General features: G+C 31.1%; 1 protein-coding gene across 1 annotated transcript; it reads right to left on the bottom strand.

Moving 5' to 3' along the window:
• Nucleotides 1-8,186: 8,186 nt before the first annotated feature.
• On the bottom strand, nucleotides 8,187-20,538 carry LOC110998846 (alkylglycerol monooxygenase). Its single transcript, XM_022267638.2, has 9 exons — nucleotides 20,215-20,538; nucleotides 19,630-19,757; nucleotides 17,960-18,111; nucleotides 16,870-16,973; nucleotides 12,097-12,259; nucleotides 11,482-11,633; nucleotides 10,915-11,046; nucleotides 10,270-10,389; nucleotides 8,187-8,552 (listed from the first exon to the last, which is right to left on the bottom strand). Exons 1-9 carry the CDS (start codon nucleotides 20,344-20,346, stop codon nucleotides 8,292-8,294), a joined length of 1,344 nt encoding a protein of 447 aa, XP_022123330.2. The 5' UTR covers nucleotides 20,347-20,538; the 3' UTR covers nucleotides 8,187-8,291.

The raw sequence follows: 20,538 nt of genomic DNA, 5'->3' as shown, positions 1-20,538 counted from the left end.
TCTCATCTTCTTAAGACTAACAAGTAATTTAAAATAAACCTAACTATATATTACTATTACACTTTATTATGTTAAATACAAAGGGTATTTGAAGAAAGAAAGTGTCCAATAACTCTACAAGAGTCTCTATTAAGGGGAAGACGATCTCTTCTCGTCTACAATTTTTTATTCTTTCTTACTAATTCGATGGTATTGTTCTTTTCAATCTCACTATACGTATGGTGTCAAGAAGGGGATATAGGTATTTTTTAAATATACCTTAAATATGCACTTGCTGCAAATATACATGCATTATGAGAATTGGGTCACTGCAAAGAGATTTGAAAATAAAAATTGAACCTCAATATGTGCATCCTAACATCGGAATAAAATAAAATACCGTGGGGACTAGAAAGTGGAACAATTTTCAACTTAGGTCCTGTGTCTTTGACATATATAAAAGGGATTTCAACAAATTGAGAACTTCCTCCTTTATAAAGCTCATGAAAAGGTATAAAGGAAAATTTAATAAAACCCATATTGTTTTAGGCAAAATAAACCTTTTATGTATCTTAGCGGTAGGTTACGCTCGAAGCTAACATTTGAAACATGTTACGAACTTTTGAATTTTACTCATTTTCCTGTTATTCACGAGTGGATCAAAGTTTATTTTATACAATGTCGAATAATATCATTTTAACATAGTCTTCTTAAAAGTTTCGCTGTATTTGCGATAGCTTTGTGTGATAAATAGAAGACAGATTTATTAAGGTAAAAAAACCTGATTAAATCTGTCTTCTATTTGTTGATGGAATTACAGTTCATAATTAGGGACTCTTAATTAAAGACAAAAACATTCTTTAATCTTTAAATTCTGTAAAATAGTTATTATAATTACCTTATTTGAAAGTGATACATAAGATGGATGATCTAATCAGAATGCAAAATTTATGAATAGAATAAAAAAAACCTAGGCAAGAAACAAATGAGTACATTAGTTGAAAGACCGCAATTAAGCTTATTTCATTCCCGGAAATAATTGGGTATTACTTCGAATTCTAATTCATTTTGAATATACGAGTTGAATGTAAGTGATCATCAATTTTTATCGATGTACAAAATTAATATATAATGTTACCGATGAATGCTAATAGCTTAGTAGTTTCAACCCTATTCTATAGTCGTGCCTTTCAATCTGTTTTGTGGTCGATATCAGTTAAACAAATGAAACTTATGTGTCTGACGTAGTCTGTACATTTATAATCGTGTAAATTAATATGCGTGGAGTCAATTCTGGTAATTTTATTACTTATTCTTTAAAAGCAATACAGGTATAACAATAAGAAGTTGTCGGCAATAGAACGAGGCACGGTTTGTACTAAGCGGCATTGAGCTAACGTTCAGAAGTCTGGTACTGTGGCTTTCGAACATGTGGTAAAGTTTGTGTAATAATAAGTATGATTGTATTGTTTGGGGCCGTTAAATTATTACGTAAGCACTATAGGGGCAGGGGGTGGGGGAGTCTTTGATTTTCTTATTTGGTGATTACGTCAACAGTAATTATTTAATTGTTAATCATATTATCCACACATTGTCTATGCATGAAAACGAAATGCATTTTTCAGGATACAAAAAATTAATACCTTTATGTACTGCTTACTTGTTAGCTAATAAGGGGCTATTGAGTAATATCAATAAATGTGAATTTACAGTTAATTAATTTTTTTTGACGTTCATAAGTATACTTGTTTACCTATATGAATAAAGATATTTTGAGTTTGAGTTTGATGCATGCAGGCAGCTCTTTTCCGAATTATGACATTTAAACAATTACGTCTCCTTAAACATACCTGACTGGCATAGGCAAGCTCGGTATTTAGTTATAATTGTATTTTTATTTAAACACATTATAATTATTAACTCTATTACAGTAACAGAAGTAATAATAATATTATGTTATTTTTATGTATTGTAATTTAATCTCTCTAATTCTAAAAAGAGACCACGTTATATTGGACGTCTAACATTCGTTAAATTAGTGTCATCACTTGCTTTATATAATTCATAACAATTTTAAATTAAGAACTTTGGTCAATGTACCCAACAAGCTAAAATTAAGAACAAGGAATGTATCAAAAAGCTACTTCTTCCTTGCGTCTGACATTATTGTTTAGCTTATAAGCTCATCCAAAATACAAAAAAGACACCTGCAAGTACAGCAGCAACATGTTATTATTGCCTTTCGCAATTATATAAAGAAATAAATAAACATAATATAATATACGTTTTTTATAACATTGATTTAAATTATTATCTTCCATCATGTATTCAACATGATCAGTCTGTGGAAATTTTAAATATTTCACAAGAGATTTAATTCTTGCGCAATTTTAAATAGTTACACGCCAAACAAAAAATATTTATTATCTATTTAGATAATTGTTAATTGATAACCATTATAAGGTTAATTTTTATCGTAGTTCGAAAAAAAAACTGACCTATTTGAAAGATGTTTTTGTTTTTTGTTGTTTTAATATTAAAATTCGCCAGAAATATCATTTAAATTTTATGTTTTAATGTTTGTTGTTAATTCTTTAGAGTAGTAGATGACCACAAAATAAACAGTGAAAGAAATATTGATACACCGAGAATCGTATCCAGGATAGCACCCTTATATATGAGTATTAACTACTACTACGAAGGTGATGAATGGATATCGGTTTTTGAAAAAGGAACACCTTCTAAAACGTCGGTAGTTCGGTGCCGGGCCTGGTAAATGTTTCGACTTAAACAATTAAGTAACTCAAAATTCCAAAAACCAAATCTTCTCGGGGTGTCATTATACATGACCTCTCAAAAAGTTCATAGATGGGGTATCTATGAACTTTTTGAGAGGTCTCAACAACAACTGAATGGATTCAGATGAGACTTGGAATATTTCTAAGTTGGATTTAAATCATACGATAAAAAAATCAATCAATCAAATTTCCTGGACAGTTCTTCCTGGAAATTTATAACAATAAATATTGCACTTGTGCTTAAAGAGATCACCAGCAATCGAATTCTAAATATATAACAAGCCAAACGAATCCTTATTTCGAAGAAGAATCGAAATATCAGGACAAATGGAGTTGAACCAACTGGTTATTATGTTTGGCATTTGGTGCGTAATTTGTAAGGCTATTGCAATTTTAAGTAAGGTAAATTCAAATTGCAGCATAATTAGGTATTTCCTAACGGACTGCGAATTAGTTTTATTAATAACAAAAAAAAATTCTCTAATGGTGGAGCGTATTCAAAATAAATTTACGAGATACGTGAGGTTGTATGGAGTGTACCCATTTTATCCAGTAATGTATCCAACTTTGTTTGTCTTGGGTATGGTAGGATATAACAAGTTATTGGTAAGGAGGGACCTTACTATCACATTATATTTTTTTAAGGTCCTTAGAGGTAATGTATATAATTCGGAAATGTTGGAGAGACTGGGGCTGCGTGTGCCAAATAACCACACTCGGCTTGGTGAGCAATCTCAATTGCTGGCAGTGCCTCGGGCGCGTTCGTACGCGCTCGTATATTCAATAAGTTCGTACTTATTCAGAGGAGCGCCATTTTGAATGTCTTGCGCACCCTAAATATTGCGTGTGAAACAGATTCATTTAGTTGCACACTGGTTGAATTCACAAGAATTGCATTATTTATAATTAGTTATAAAATGGTTTAGGTTTTTAAGTTTTTACTTGTTATGTTTATATTATGGTTTTAGTTTAGTTTTCTATTGTATTAGTATTATGTTAGTTAAAAATAGGAAATAAATAAACGTATCACGTAAGGCTACAACGTATTTTAAAACGATTTTCTACAACTAATATGACTCGAATTCAGTATACCTTTGTAGTATTTATAACATTCTCCCAAATTCAATTTTTAGTATGCAAATATAAATATTTAGTTTGTATCTATCAAATACGAGTTCCTGCTAATTCTTGCGCAATAGTGATCACGCTGACCAAACTTTTTAATAAATAAATTGTGGCATATTTTTATACCTAGTTGTCGACTACCAGAACGAACTCGTCGTAACACTTCTAATTAAGGTCTTTCAAATAAAGAGGTTTCTTAAAAGACTGGCAAGGTACTTGCGAGCCTCTGACGTTGTGCGTCTTTCAGCAGCGATATTATTAAAGCAATGTATTAATAATATTGCCTCCTGCCCATTTGTGTTCTATAAAATATATAAGATTTTTCAATTTAAAATAATGTATAGATGTTGTTAAAATTATACTAAATTAAACATTTACAAGAAGTCACGGGTCACTTAGAGAATGGAAAAATTATAAATCTCTATTTAAAAATTTAAAATATTTCACAAATGCTTTGAATAAGGCAATCATTTTGTCAATGTTGTAGCATAGCCAAACTGTCTAGACGGTAAAACTCATGTAAAATGCAAATATGCGATAATAACAATGCAATGTAAAACATTTGGAGTTTACTATTCGTAAGGTTGACAATTTAAATGGAAATTTAGCTGATATTTTCATCGAATAATTGAGAAAGTGTAGAGATTTTCTCAGGCTTCGTTGAGTTGTGTTAGGATTTTATTGAACATTTGTCAATCGCTGCCAACGCTGTCACTTTCGACAGCTCACTAAAATAATATTGTTTAAGTAAATAATGGAGTTAGTATATAAAGGGACGAATAAACATGTTTGTTACCAAAATTTATCTACATAGTAATAATTGATAAATAGATAAGTTTGGGCCCTATCGACCGTCCGCTGTGATGCGATACTTATTTGTTGAGCGAGGAAAGTACCAACTCTGGGGTCGTCGGCAAAGTAAAGTAAGTCCAACTAAAATACAATTAAATAGATTTGAATATATTTTTATTCCGTCTTATTCATTTCAATATTGTTAATATAGGCTCCGAGAGATGTCTGTATAGTCTGTGTATGTCTTAGTATATATATTTTTATTATTTAAATATTTAGGTAAGTACTAAGTTATCGTCCTCTTATACAGTGATTTAGTACTTGAAATAGCACAAAGACTCAGAAGGCTTTAATGTATGTGATAACTGTCAGAATACTTATCACATATACAATTACACATTGCTGGCTGTAAATTTGGGATTTTTTGTGAAATGTGAACACCTTACTATCGACATTGAGATAAATTGGTCGTTAAAAATATAAAATTATCCAATGATTATATGTTTAGTAAAATCTAGTTATAATTGTTCGAAACATTACTAATTACACTTAATGTTTGGCTAATGTTCAGTAAGTATGGAGTTTATTGATTATTTAACACAAAGTAATTGAGAAAATATTTGTATTCTCTTACTAGACCTAAATGAGTTTTAGTTTTATCAGTATCAAGAGTTATACAGAATTTAAAAAATAATAATAAAGAGTTTGTCGGTAAAGTCGGTTTACGGACGATAGTTTAACGTGACAACGTTATAACGTTTATAACAAAACATCTATTGCATATTTTATGAATAAAATGGAATTATCACTATTTTACATACAAAGAAGTGTATTCTCGGACGCATGGGCCAATCGAGTGAAAGAAAGATAGATGCGGCGCAAGCATACAATGAGCGTAACGGGACAACGAGCGCAACGGGACAATTAGTCATGCTATTTCGTGCGTGCAGCTGGAGTTCATCGATTTATGAGGTCACGTAGAAAATGACTATGAATGCCTGAGATTTAATAAAGAAAGAGTGTGTGTACTTATGTACACGCGTTAGGAGTTATACTGCTTTGGAGTATGGAAAAAAATAACTAAAAGTGGTAATGATTGTAATTTTTTGAAATATTTTTTATTAATACATAAAATTTGTTAATATCCAGAAATAAAACCAAACGAAAAAAAAAATAATTATTATTAATTTATTAAATCGATTATGGCGTACAAATCTTGAGGTGTCGGCGTAGAATAAAAATATTTTCGCCAGATTAACCTATATATTACAAATTATGGTAATATTAATGTAAAAAAATCAGTTCAAACACGTGTACATTCCATTGTTTAGTTAATATTGTGATCGGTTAGCATTAGCATAACCAGTTATTGCATGTGAATATTATGAAAGTCATACATTAATTGCATCATTCTCGTTATGGTAAATTGATGGTGTCTAGAGGTCCCTGGCCATGCAACAAATTATCTTGTACCTTATTATTTATTTATTAAACTTCATAACATATAATACAGTTTTCTTTTACTTACAGTTGTTCAAAAGATAATTGGATGAACAAAACATTAACAAAATATTATAGTATACTTTTAAAAGAGAATTTAAATATACCCTTAGACCCATAAAATAGTATTGTAGGCAAATAGAAACAGAGTAAAAATATTGTTTATAGAAAACAATGTTTGAAAAATGGAAAGCTTCATTTAGTGTTAAAAGAACTCAGAAATATTAAGATTTACTGACGAATGAAATGAAATGCTAATTTGAAACCTCTTTTATATAGAATCGATATTACTCAAAAGAAAATAAAAATTAAATAAATAAAGAAAACCAAGATTAGATTTGACTATACAAAATAAGAGAAAATCCAGTTGGCTGCCCGCTATAAAACGTTTAACAATATCATAATATCTGAATATATATTTTCTTTTTAGTTATTGGAGAATGTGTTTATGTTCAGTCGCTTAAATAGTATGTATACTTACATGAAATAATTTATGTAAACAAAAAATTATTTCAAAATTATTAACATAGGTCTTAAGAAATGAAATAAATCAATATAATACTAGGAAGTAATAAACTATGACTTGTTTCCCAGATAAATTATTTCACGCACAATAATATTATTTATTTTTTGTTTAAATTATACAACGGCCATCTCGTGGATACTTCCCCGTAGATACAAAATTGCATTTGAAATCAATTAGTAAACTCAAGAAAATTTCTAGCATCTATAATTATTGTCCGTCGGGGTTTTGGCCTCTTTACCAAAGTTTTGTTATAATCAATTATTTATTTAGATAAATAAAAGAGCATTACTCATACGAGCAAGAACATTTTTTTAACATTAGAGATATATATAATATTCAATGGATATTATATAATCCGACCAATAATACATAAATAATACACGCACAACGGACCTAGTAAGAGTCTAATTGCGGAAACGGAGACACACACACACATACATAAATAATATTATCTCACGGCCTCTATAGAGTTCAAAACTATGGCGCGTTTCGTTACGGTGTGATTGGTGAAACGGATAATGTTGCGTGTCTCTGATTGGCCGGAGAGTTTGTTGACCACTAACAATTAAGCAAAACCTACATTCGTTTTTTCGTATCATAAGCAGGTATATAGTCATTTAGGAGTTGAATTATATTAAAAATATATATTTAATGATTTTATTCACTCGATATCATAATATACTTAGTGACGAAAGCTATAACCAACTTCTTGAATTCAAATGGGATAACTTATAAATAATACTGTATAATGCAACATGTTATTCTTGTTGCATCATAACAATTACACATATTTTAATAATTTAATAATCTATCACTAGTAGATAGTATTTTTATCATTTTAGTCTTGTTTGCTCATTTTCAAATTAAATAAATATTAGTCTATATATCAGTTTATATTAGACATATAAGCTTTTCATTTTATAATCAAATTTTAATCTGGGTACTACCCTGACCTTAATATAAAAAATATGCAGTATAAATTGATTTTTGGGCATATGCAGCAAACTATGCAAACTATCTCCTTGAGGCTTCTGGTCTCATGACAAAGCTGTCCAAGGAAATTTTTGTCATTCCACCACTGCACAGAGAGGATGACTTGCTGGCCTACACCGTGAGGGAGACTCATCACGTAGATCTCGACATACATCGAATTTCATTAAATTTCGTGGTCATATAGAAGGCAAGGGTGATTAGACTCTAAGAAGCTTGGTGTGCTCAGCAAGGACAACGGCACTACAATCCGGACCACCAAACCGATTCAAATTAGGGTCAATACGCATTTTTTAAAGAGACGGCAACGTACTACCTACTTACTAGTGATCTGGGAATGTCAGTGTTCATGGGTGCCGACGCTACCGTATCACTTTACATCAGATGAGCCTTCCACCTTTTGCCCTCTTAAGTTTCATAATAATTTGAATAGTGGCTAAGATGTGATGAGAAGTTAGTTAAATAATAATTCATAAAACAATTAAGTACTTTATTGATTCGAAAGTTACACGTACATAATGCCCAAACTAAGATTTACAACTACTAGAAGCCATCTTATTTTCTACATTTTGGTAATGATTCTAATCAGCTTTCTTTTCAACTTTGATGACAATAGTCTTATAAACGAATAAGAACCAAAATAAAGCAGAGGATACGTAGAACATTTGAGAAAACAAGTTAAGTCTTAGCGAAGGTACTAGGGATGTAGCAGTGATGAGTACGAGACAACGTAATAGCTCTAAGAACGGTGCTTTCGGGGATGCGTCCAGAATCATTCCAAATACCGTTAGGGAGCCGAGGAGGTAAAGAACGAAAGCTACAACGGCGACTGGTGAAAGACTCTGAAAAAAAGCAGACAAAATTAACATTGAAGACCTCTATCCTGTCTCTGACACAATTCCTGAGAATTGCCAGAATTCATTTCATGCGTATTTATTAATTTACAGGATTATAAGTATACAGATTACGTCAGAAAATTACTTTTAATTTAATTAACTGTAATTGACCTTAAAACATATTTTTTAGGTGTCGGTTTATTTGCAAAAGATGTGGGGTTTATATGTGGTGTACGAGAAATTTAAATAATTTCAACTTTTTTTTAAGCCTTAATTTTCTTCTTTACATTTTGTTTTTGTTCATATTATAAATACTTTGACGATGTTCCGCGAAATGAATTTTATAAAGTTGGCGGCTTTTACAGTTTGATATCTTTATATTCGTCCATCAAAAACTTTGAAACAATCAAGCCTTATGAAAAGTTCTTAAATAGTTTGAAAATATACTAGGGATCAGATGAAAATATTTTGCATTGTTTTGAGGCTTCCATCAAACAAATCATGTTAAATTTTTAGATAAGAACTGCTTCATCCCAATGTAATAAATTTATAAAAAACACTTTATCTTAATTTATGTAATATGCCGCAGATTTCTGCGATGATTCTTATTAAAATTAAAATTAAGAGGTATCATTCTGGAATTTGCTGTAAATGCATACAAAATATTCTTAAAATTAATATGTGTAGTTAATAGAGTTTACTCGTCCGGGTTACCAATACCAATAGTCAGGAAATTATCTAGAAAATATAACTATAAGAAAATTCGGAAGTATGAAACTATATTTTCCAATGTTGCCAGTCTATGACATTTTATATAATGTATTTTACTGAAATCTTCCTCGTTACGTCTTGCCTAATTGTGTCTTGATGATCTTGTAATAGTAGAGATGAATGGTCAAGTAATTAAACATTTTCCTACTATTGCATCCTGTGGTAGAAATGACCGATGTTGTAATTATATAATATCAATATGAACTTCCTTGTTTTATTTAGCAATTGAAGTTTAATTTATTGCTTCAACAGTTTTTTTTAATTAAATCTTATTTATAATTTCATTTCATGACAATATATTTGATTTGACAAGACTTGATTTTTAAAGGAAAGGAATTCTGGTGTAAATAACTCACTTGATGTCCGATGTCTTGCCTATTGAGAGAAAAAATATAAAGAACACAATCAAAGACATCTGAGAGAAACACCAAATGTTTTAACACATTAATTATTTAATATAACTTAGATAATGATAGCTGTGAGCTAGAATAAGACCTTATTAATAGTTATTGTCAAGCGAATGTGTATATTTGAAACTATTAAAAACACTGTCAAAGGTCATTGACATCACTGACAAATAAAGATACTAGATAAGCTTATTTATATGTCGTCTTTCTACGGCTAATGCCAGGTAAACAGGTTTTATCGCAGGTACATCAAACATTTATACAATAATTATAAATCTAAGAGATTGTTTTGTGATTAAATGTGCTATTGGTTTTAATTGAAAGATCAGTATAAGTTAATTTGAAAGCCTATAAGGTTCGACTTCGACCAAATTAACGCGGGTAAAACCGATCGCACGGCTTGCGATTAATATATTGCTAGACATGATGGCAAGCGACCGGATGTTGTTGATCCCTTTGAAGATGGGACGGGCTCTGGTATGAGATCTTTAGGTTTTATTTAAATAAATATATAACATCCATATGTTGTTTTTTAATATACTCACCAAATGCAACAAAAAGAGCCGATAGAATCCGAACAAAACCAACGCGTAGTGGCACAATAGGTAGGCGGTACACCATTTTGGAAGAATAACATCATATTTTACTCGAAGGTGAAGTTCCGGCTGGTAAAAAAAAATTATATCAACTACGCAGTTTTAGTTATTGGCTTCGCCGCTCTCATCGCTGCTTTTCATTGTACGCATTCAGCACTTGCTCGTACGATGAAGGAAATGGTTGCAAGAAATTTGACATGACATAAATTCAAAACGTCAAAGTCCTGAGTCCTATTGAAATAAAACTATCACAAAACAGTAACTGAACTACAGTCCAAGAGTTGTGTAGTGGGTTTAACTCTTGCGAAGATATGCCGAATTATATTTTCGTTTATATAAAAACGTCACATGTCAGTGTTCTTGAAACACTAACCAATACAGTGTCACAGAAGACCGATTAGCGCTAAGGTAATATTATCAAAACATACAGAATTGGGGTAAGAACCCTTAGGGTTGGTAGCGCAACTTTTTTTTTACACTCATGGTTTAATATCACCGGAAGTACAATAATTAAAGCAATATTGAACTAGTACTAAAATCAACAAAGTTTATAAGTTTACAATTAAATCAAATAAAAATTTATAAAATACTCACATCTTCAGGCATATCTTGGAACCGTACGTAGTTCTCAGGTTTCCAACTAGGTCGGTTAAATACGGCTTGAAGTTTATGACTCCAGGTAGTATATTCCTTGAATTTAGCAATTACGTACTTGGTGTAAAATGTCTGAAAAATATACAGAAAAATATTACTTTTTTTTAGATTAAAACGCTAATTCCACGTTTACAATCGCTGAAAATATTTGTGAAACCGTGGGACCGTTTTATTTTTCAAACAAAGAATGTAAAATCGTGACAAATAAACCCTAAAATGCAAATCACGATAATAATGTACTTTAATAAGTACATCATCGTGATTAGATTTTCTGAAACTTATTTTTTTTAAAGGAAATATGTTTCAGTATATTAGGCCTGATTTATTCATAAATGATTCTGTAATTTGTTAATGAATACACATGTTTATTTTCAACACATTCAGGCTATTCATAACAACTGTGATTTTGTGATGAAATGCTAGAGAGTTCTTAACGACCACATTGTTGTACTAAATCACGATGTCTCGTGACATCAAATGTCTGTAAAATGTTTCTAATGTTTCTACCTGTAAGTGAATAGGATTGAATGAAGGTTGTTGATAAATAAGACCATAGACAATCCGATCAGTGTCCTTCTCAGCTCTGAATGTACCGAAGAGCTTATCCCAGATAATAAGCACTCCACCGTAATTGACATCAATACAATACGGGTTGCTACCTGCAAAGTATTTTTATTAATTTAAAATGTATATAGACGGGAAAAATATTTTAGAGTCACAAAATTTGCGTTTTGCGTAAAATAAAAGCCATTAACCCAATTAGGAACCTTTATGCATCTTTTTTAACCAATTTTAATGCAGAGTTTAGGGATTAAAATTAAGTGGTGTCGTTTGTTCCGACTCACTTCGTTGATTCGTTGGATCGTAAAGAAAAAGAAAACTATCGATGAAGCTGAAAGAATGATCTCAGAGGAACTTGACTGGTTATAACTGACTGACTGGTAACCAGCCTGCAATAAAATTGGAATAAAACTTGGACTCAGTGTAACGTGTGATATAATTAAATATCTGAGATACGGAAAGATCAGACTTGTATATAGTGAAAGAAATGATAAAAAATTTACATTTTCCTAATAAATGAATTTTACACGATATGAAAATATTAAATTTTATGAGCCTTACCATGATGAATCCTATGGTGACTAGGCGTGTTTAAGAAGTATTCCAATGGTCCGAGACGATTGACAGCTTCCGTATGTATCCAGAACATGTACAAGTAGCTGAATTGGTGGTGGACCATAAATTGGGCTGGTGGGATTGCCAAAGCCAGTGGAAGATAGAAGGCCTGAACATAAGTTGAACAGTTATTTCTATAAATTAGTCAGCTAATTATAATACAGTGTATATTCGATAAAACTTTATAAAAATAACTAGTGTTGAGGTGCTGAAATTGTTAAAACCTTCAAAACCGGCAGGGCCAGTAAAAGAAAAGCATTGTGTTGACGAAAAATCTGTTTCAATGTCCGATAGAAAAGAGAGAAAAAAATTGATGTTGGAATACGTTAAGACCTCAGTCCAACTACAGTTGCTACCATTTGAAAAACAAAGAAGCAATTTTACAAGCGGAACTGCAGTCGAATTTTGTAATCAAATTAAAAGTTATTGTAGTTGGTTAAATTTGTTTTTTTCTCTTATCTCCGTATAACGAATTCTCTACATCGAAAAAATGCTCGGTGCCTTGAAATTCGTTATAAAGAGGTTACACTGTACACGTATATCTAAAAGTCGCAACTCAGGTATATTTTTTATAAAAATAAGTATAACACGATTCTAACAAAAACATGTTCTGTTTATCAGTATTTTTTAAGTATAGTTATGACATACATGAATATTTATTATCGTATTAATAAAAATTAGGCCATTGAAAAAAGCGTAACACCAGTGGAAATATTTTGCTTGTGATTTTGCGTGCGTGCTTGAAGGAAGCTACAAACTCATTACATAAATCGGATAGGATTATAATATGATTAGCGAAGTTATTATAATCCATTTGCTACTAGGTGACCCAAATATGCTTCGTTATTATTACATAAACGGGTATTTTTTTAGTTCTACAACTTCGAAATTATTATTATTATACATAAAAACAAATCTTATCTTTGAGACATCTGCGAGAAAAGATCAGGTCAGTTAATATATAAGGTAATAAACAAAGTATAGGTATTTTTTTTATATTTCCAATGCCAATAATCCAGTAAATATTTTTTTATACTGACTAAACAGTAACATGATATAGCAGCTGGAGTAAGAGATGTACAAATTGCTTTTTGGTGATATTTAGAGGTTTCCTTCTTAATAGATTGCATGTGTATGATATTTTAAACATCCTAATTAATTTAAATTATATTTAACGAGCGAATAATCAAATATATCAAAATAAGATAGGATTAAAAACATAATTTCCGCGTAAATATTACTAAAAACATATTGATAATGATTATATTATGAGGTATGTGTATGTAGTTCCATAGTAACGAACGATTATCATTTAATTATTATGGAAAAATGTAGTAACATGTACGTATAAAAATGTAATTTCTTAAGCGAAATTAAATATGTCCGGTCAATAATAATATATAGCAAAATAAGTTAATACAATGTTCCTAATCCAGATTTGTTCTCTCATTACTTTGCGGATAATCTCAGCGGCTCAGGCTTAATCTCCGAGTAAACCTTTTATCCATGCATTGAAATGTTAGTTTGCTACACAGTATAATTTGATTGATGTCAATGGTTCAACTTCGTTGTATTTAAAATTGTAAATAGCTGGCTACATATTAAGCTGAAGCCACGGTTTTTACAGTTTTATTAATTTCATCGGTGATAGGAACCACACTGAAATCTAAGAATATTCAAGAACAATATTAAACCAGTCTCGAAAGGTGTCTGACCATGTTTTTTGGTCTTTACAGCTCAGCTCGGGCTGTTTTGGCGAGCTTAGCTTGGACTGACCGACTGACTGGAGCTTAGCAAGACCAGACCCTGTCTGGCCCACGACAGACACACACACCAGACATCCAGAGTGGATGGAGGAGGCCTAAAATCCGAAGATGCAAGTACATTATGATTGTTGACTTGTTGTTGCTTTTGCTATTTCATACCCCTTTTATCACACAATACAAGGCAAACCCAATTATTCCAAATTCCTCGATCTAATCCATCTATTCACGAAACTCAGTTATGTATCGTATACCTACAGATTACAACATAAATTTGTGCTTTGTTATATTTTTTGTTTAAATAGGTAAAACTGTGCTTTATGTTTATGTTTGAAGGTGTATTCCGGTTTGGGCTTTTGTATAAAATAATTGTTTGAATATTGTTTAAAGAGTAGCTGTAGGAATACTTTAATAAAATAATTAAATAAATAATTTAAACAAATGCTAATACTTCAGTTTGAGTAATATAGGCTATTATTATTATTATTTTCATAGGAAACTGAATCCGACAACATTTTATTGTGCCGTGCCAGTTCGTGCGTATCTTTACAAATATCATAAACATTTAAACATATTTTAATTTATAATAAGGACAACAGAGTATGTAATCTTAAATTTTAGTTACAGGTCATGTTTAACGATGTCAATATTTATAAAAATGCAAATATTTGTTTAATGGCCAAAGTTGACTACGATCGGGCTTCTTATATTAAGCTAAACCTGGGTCGAATTAAGTCCTTATTCCAGGCTAAGTTTGTATTAGTATCGGTACTTATCGCGTGCTCCCGTACTTTAATCGTCGCGTGCTTTAAATGGTTGAGTGAACTAAACTCACGAGGGATGACACCTTTCATTAATGTAAGATGCTCCGAATTATTAAGAGAAAGTGATCTTTATTAGTGTGGAGGGACACAAATTAACATTAAAGATTATATTAGCTAAGATGACCATTGTAGTCAATAATTAGAAAATATAAGAATACATACTATGATTCTTTTGTCCCGTTCTATAAAAAAAAAGATTACGACATTTTGTTTTGTTCGTTTACAGATAATTTTTATTGCAATAGAAAATTATCAATGTTCTTAGGCAACAATTTCAAACAAATTTAACAAATCGATTATACATTAAAAATAAAACTTTATAGAGTAGATTTCCCTATATTCATTAATTTTTATTTAGCCGTAATGAATACCAATTAACGAAGTAAGAATACATAATTGTGTTGCATTATTGCTAATTAACTAGTTGGCTAAATGCATTACGAGGATACACACTTTTCATGTTTTTGTTAGGCATTAAATGTGTAGGCTTAACTATAACGAATAATAATATAATGGATTGTGAATGTTGCTGCCAATTAAACTATTTTTACTCATGTCTTTGAGGATCTAGACAGAAAACTTTATGACAACTTGTATACGAAGAATAATATGAATGGTATTTAGAACTTTATATTTAAACACTCCTTGGAGCATATGGAGCTGGTGATTTTGCCTCTGGTATCTGATGACAATTCTCATCGGGTTTTCAAAGCCATGTAAATTGTAACTATATCTCCGAATATAGTTGTGTACTTAATATACAGTTGTGTACTTGAATCAAATAATGTAAAAACTAAGTTAGCCATGTAATACCTGCGTTGGTATTTGCCCCTTACGCCATCATAGAGAATATCATAAAGAAATAAAACAAATGACTGTTAATCGACTCTGAACTACGACACACTCTGCATGTCGAACAACATAAGATTTAAGTTCTAATGATATATAAAGTAAAGCATTTTTGTGTTTGAGCGTTTCCTTATATGAAAACTAGCCCAGTGGCAGCGTAGTTTGTGTTAGACAACGTCAGATTGGTTTCAGAGATGGAAATCAATCATATCACTTCTATCTCTCACATCCCATCAAATAAATTTCGACGAACATTTGACAAACGGTGTTAACACTAATATTTGTCTTTAAGGCTACAAAACGTGCCTGCAAGAAAATAAATTTTGGATAACTTTATTGCGTGAATCGGAATTTTATGTTAAATTTTCACTTCTATTTCGAAGATGACATAGAGAAAACATATGAAATATTGTACTACTTAATGAAATATATACATGACAGGGCATGTTTTTAAAGAGTTTCTATCGAACGGTAATAGAAAACATTATGAGGAAACCGACATGCCTTAAACTCAAAAAGTAGTCGGTGTGTGTCAGACGTAGTAGGCTAATCACCTCCGTGCTTATTAGAAACAAAAATGATCACGAAACAGACAGAAATCTAAGGCCCAGACGAAAGGTTGTAGTGGCGCCGCTTTCTTAAATTATCAGAAGCAAAAAAAAAATTGTTTGAAGGTTATTGATTTGTATGTTTAAAAGCTTATCGACTCCTTTGTCACAAAAGTTCAGACAAACAATAATTATTAACTAAAACCTCGTTAGCAAAGAAAAGAAACGCAACTAAACAAGTTGGGAACTGTCGTATCGTATAAGTTCAGGAGGAGTACGCGAAAGTTTAGGTGGAGTTAATGTACAGTCATTTAGAAAATACGCTTTTGTATTTTGTTAATATATGTATAACCTTAATATATACAGAACTTATATATTTTCTCCAGAGTCATGTTTAGCAACTATTAAAACCGCGAGCAGTAACAGCAGTTTATGAGTTTTAATTATTATTTGCGTATCCTCGATAAATTTGAATACTCAAAATGTTTTTAAACACAACAAATTTTCAGGTTTAAAGACTTTTGCTTACTACGTTTACTATAAAGATCTATGCAGTCGATAAATCCCTTATTATTTATGATATATCATCCTGAAATTGTAAAGACAAAGATAGCTACATTATAATGTATAATCTCGTAGTATTGTAATATATCGAACAATCGTCAATTTACTGTCGTATAATTATACGCTATTGTATAATAAAATCGTTCAGAGTGCTCAACTTATAGTACTTACAAAGCCACACCATCCCTGCAAAATGGACTGCCTGATGCCAACTCCCATGTTGAAGTCTTCCGAGGTGTGATGAACTTGATGTTGTGCCCAAAGTATATGTATTTCTAGAAATCAACCAAATAAGAATTAGTATATGCTTCCTTTGGTTGTTGTTGTGAAACAAAGATCTCGATTTTCAAGAAAAAATGGCACTAAAAACTTTAAGGGCTGCGCCTCAGATGTCTGTATCTATTTCATGATCATTTGTTAATCTAATAGGCAAGTAGGTGGTCAGCCTTCTGTGCCTAATGCACTCGACTTTTTGGGCCAATGCAAGCCGGTTTCCTCACGATGTTTTCCTTCACCGTTCGAGCGAATGTTAAATGCGAAAATAAAAAGAAAGCTCATTGGCACAGCCCTCCATCGAACCTACGACCTCGAGGATGAGAGTCGCACGCTGAAGCCACTAGGCCACCACTGCTTTGCTTGATTTTTAAGAAGGAAATAGTTATTTTAGTTTATATGGCATACAAGGTGCTTACCTACTTCCATATAAAGAACGTGAGTAACGATAAACAAGAACAGTCAAAAACATGTTACCCAATTTTTTTACAATATACATGAATTAAATATACTTCTAAGACTTGAAATTATAGTTTTAACTTATGGAAAAAGTTATACTTCTTTTGGCGCGTTAGGGAAAAATGATGAGTAAATTTTTACGATGCACACTATCACAAAAAACCGACACCCTGAGTTTAGCTATTCTCAATATTTTAGATTTTTATATTGAAAGTTTAATTTTGACTACAATAGTAGAATAAGGCGAAAGATTTTGAAAATATTTTTATTTTGTTACGGAAAAGTATCACTTCTATCGGGTGTATCTAAATACACTCACGATAAGAATTTACTGGAAATAAATAAACGTTTTTTTTATTTCTGTAATGTTGCTTTGTCGGGCCATATCTATACGTGCCGTAGACGTTGGAAATTCAGTGTCAGTGCATATACAGATTGTTCTGTCTATATGACGACCAAAGATAAGAAGAGAAGTCTGAGATGACCAAAAAATAAATGGACCACTTACGTTTATTTAACTAGTACATACCATGACAAGCCCTATGCATCCAATAGTAGCAGAAATCCATCCCCAAGGCTGCCAAAAGCCAAGTGGTAGTTGAGTCCCAGGGCAATTCCACCATCTTCCAGTTGTTATAAATCCATGTGTAGGAATAAAATTCTGCACCGCGCCATATCATCCTTAGAAAGAAATGAACCTATAGTCTATCAAAACCGTTACGATGACATCATTAATAAAAAATACCGGTTATATTGACCAAAATCAAAGGTCCCAGCTTATATTAGACCGTCTTATACAAAATGATAATTATACGTACTTTATATATTTTTATTCAATACATGACATATTAATCACATATTCAATAGTAAGTAGGTATGTATTAGGTACTTAATAAAAACTTAATCGGCTGTTGCGACTATCGGTTTTTACGACCAAAAAAATAATCCCTTCGATGTCGTTATAATAGATTTGACTGTGTCAACTATACTGTAATACAGATTGAGGACATAAATAATCATCACTAGTTTTATATTTTCTCTGCTGGGGACCAAAAAATTCAAGTTTTATAGGGGTGACTTATGAATAAGATAAGTTTATATTGTATTAAAGTATATGTACTTGTAAATGCGCACCAGTATCACTTCTATACTCTTTGAAATCCTCATTGTATTTTAGGAAAAAAAGCTATTATTTAACTACGCTAACTAATTTTTATCATTTGGAATCGAGAGTTTGATCTTATGTTATTAATAATCTCACTTTAAGCACTTAAATTATTGAGTTTTTATCAAATAAATTATTATGCATCATTTATATTTAATTATAACATCGTAATGTTGAACAAAATTTCCGTTTTAATTCAAATTATCTCGTTCAATTAATGGACACTAAATTGTTATGCAACAAATTAATAGATAAATACAAATGATGTAAATATATACATAACACTTACAACTCTATAAAAAACAGTAGTTTTCATTTTAAAGAAAAAGGAACGAACTGTATTTAAGAATATTTTGAGCATTTTCTTGACGCAAATACATAACAAAATGAGGCAATTATAAAAATCGATTCCTGGAATCTCCTCAAATCTGTGACTTGAATCTTTAATTTACTAAATCAAATCATTTTAAAACTTGATCAAGATACAGACGCTTCTTCGTCTTATCAAAGCGTACAAAATCACGTCAAATTGATAACCTCACCATTTTTTCTTACTACTAATACAAAATTCAATAGCTTTTTTGTATAAGCTATATATTTATCTAATTACCAAAATGTATTGCATGCCAACTCTGCGTGGAATATTATTTAATATTATTTCTTATTGCTCGTGAAGGTCGCTCCAGTGACGGAGTTTTTAATCTAATAATAATATTCTGATCAGAGGTGTATATCTAATAATAATATTCTGAGAAGCCCTGATACACTTTATGGCCCTTGAGACAAACACGTTTTGGCCTGGATTTTTCGTTAGTTTTGAAAAATTACATATTGTCGATTTAGGGCAAGCACCATGAGACAAGCGGTATTTCTTTTCACTGTACGATACAGTGTAGATTACCTGAAGAAATATATTAAGGTTTACACACACGGCCTAACCGTTTAGTGCCACAGCCTTATTTCTTTAGTACTTTCCTTCTTTCAGTACTTTGTACTGTCTCTTTGAAGGTTATTAATATAAAAAAAATCCGTACCTGCCACCTTCGTGGAACATGCCATTTGAGAAACTTGTAATACCATCATTCAGCCGAATACCTCGTTTACCTTTAAGTTTCAAAACTATATGCTCCAATATCATAAAGGTAAAGAAATATGGCCATGACTGAAACAAAACAGAATATAAATAAATGTATTTAATGGATATAAATTGATAAGTTAATAATGATATGATCGTATTTTTAACAGCAGTCTTCAGCGAAAAAACGCTCTAAGTTTTATTTAAATAAGACATTGCCATAGAATGACAATGTAAATTAAAAAAATGATGTCTATATTTGGGTAAGGGATAAATATACTCAAATACTAAAAAGTATTAGCGACAGTGGATATCGACTTATAATCAATTTTAATTATAAAGTGCCATAAACCATGTATTTATTTTAATTATTATCATTGTTTTATATTAAATCAATATAAAAAAGATTTAATAAAAACAAATAATTTAAGATATTAAAGTTAGTTGAAAACGATATTTATTCATTTAAATTTTATTTACGAATATTATATTTAGATTTCTGGATAAAAATATATATAGAAATAAAATATAATAAGACACAAACCTGCACATAAAAGTTGGGAACATCTTCTACACGCTCAAATCTGGTTTTCTTTGGGTCAATTAAATAAAACATTCGACCCACACCCTCCACAAAATCACTTGGAGACGATAACACGGAACCGTTATGGTCCATTTTGACTAATCGGACTGTCACAGTTTAATTATTTATATAAAAGACAATTACTAAAGCGATTAGGCAGATTGATGCGCGCGTATTTCGTTTGATTGTGCAAGGCAGCAGCGGTGGGGTGCTAGCCACGCACTGAAAAACTTCAACATATCAGAAACACAGGTTGGTTTTTATTAAGTTACTTCAGCAATGCGT

This window comes from Pieris rapae, chromosome 2 (assembly GCF_905147795.1).
Source record: "Pieris rapae chromosome 2, ilPieRapa1.1, whole genome shotgun sequence".
In the NCBI taxonomy this organism is placed as follows: domain Eukaryota; kingdom Metazoa; phylum Arthropoda; class Insecta; order Lepidoptera; family Pieridae; genus Pieris; species Pieris rapae.
The sequence above is the reverse complement of the archived record's forward strand: the minus strand, read 5'-3'. Positions and strand labels throughout refer to the sequence as shown.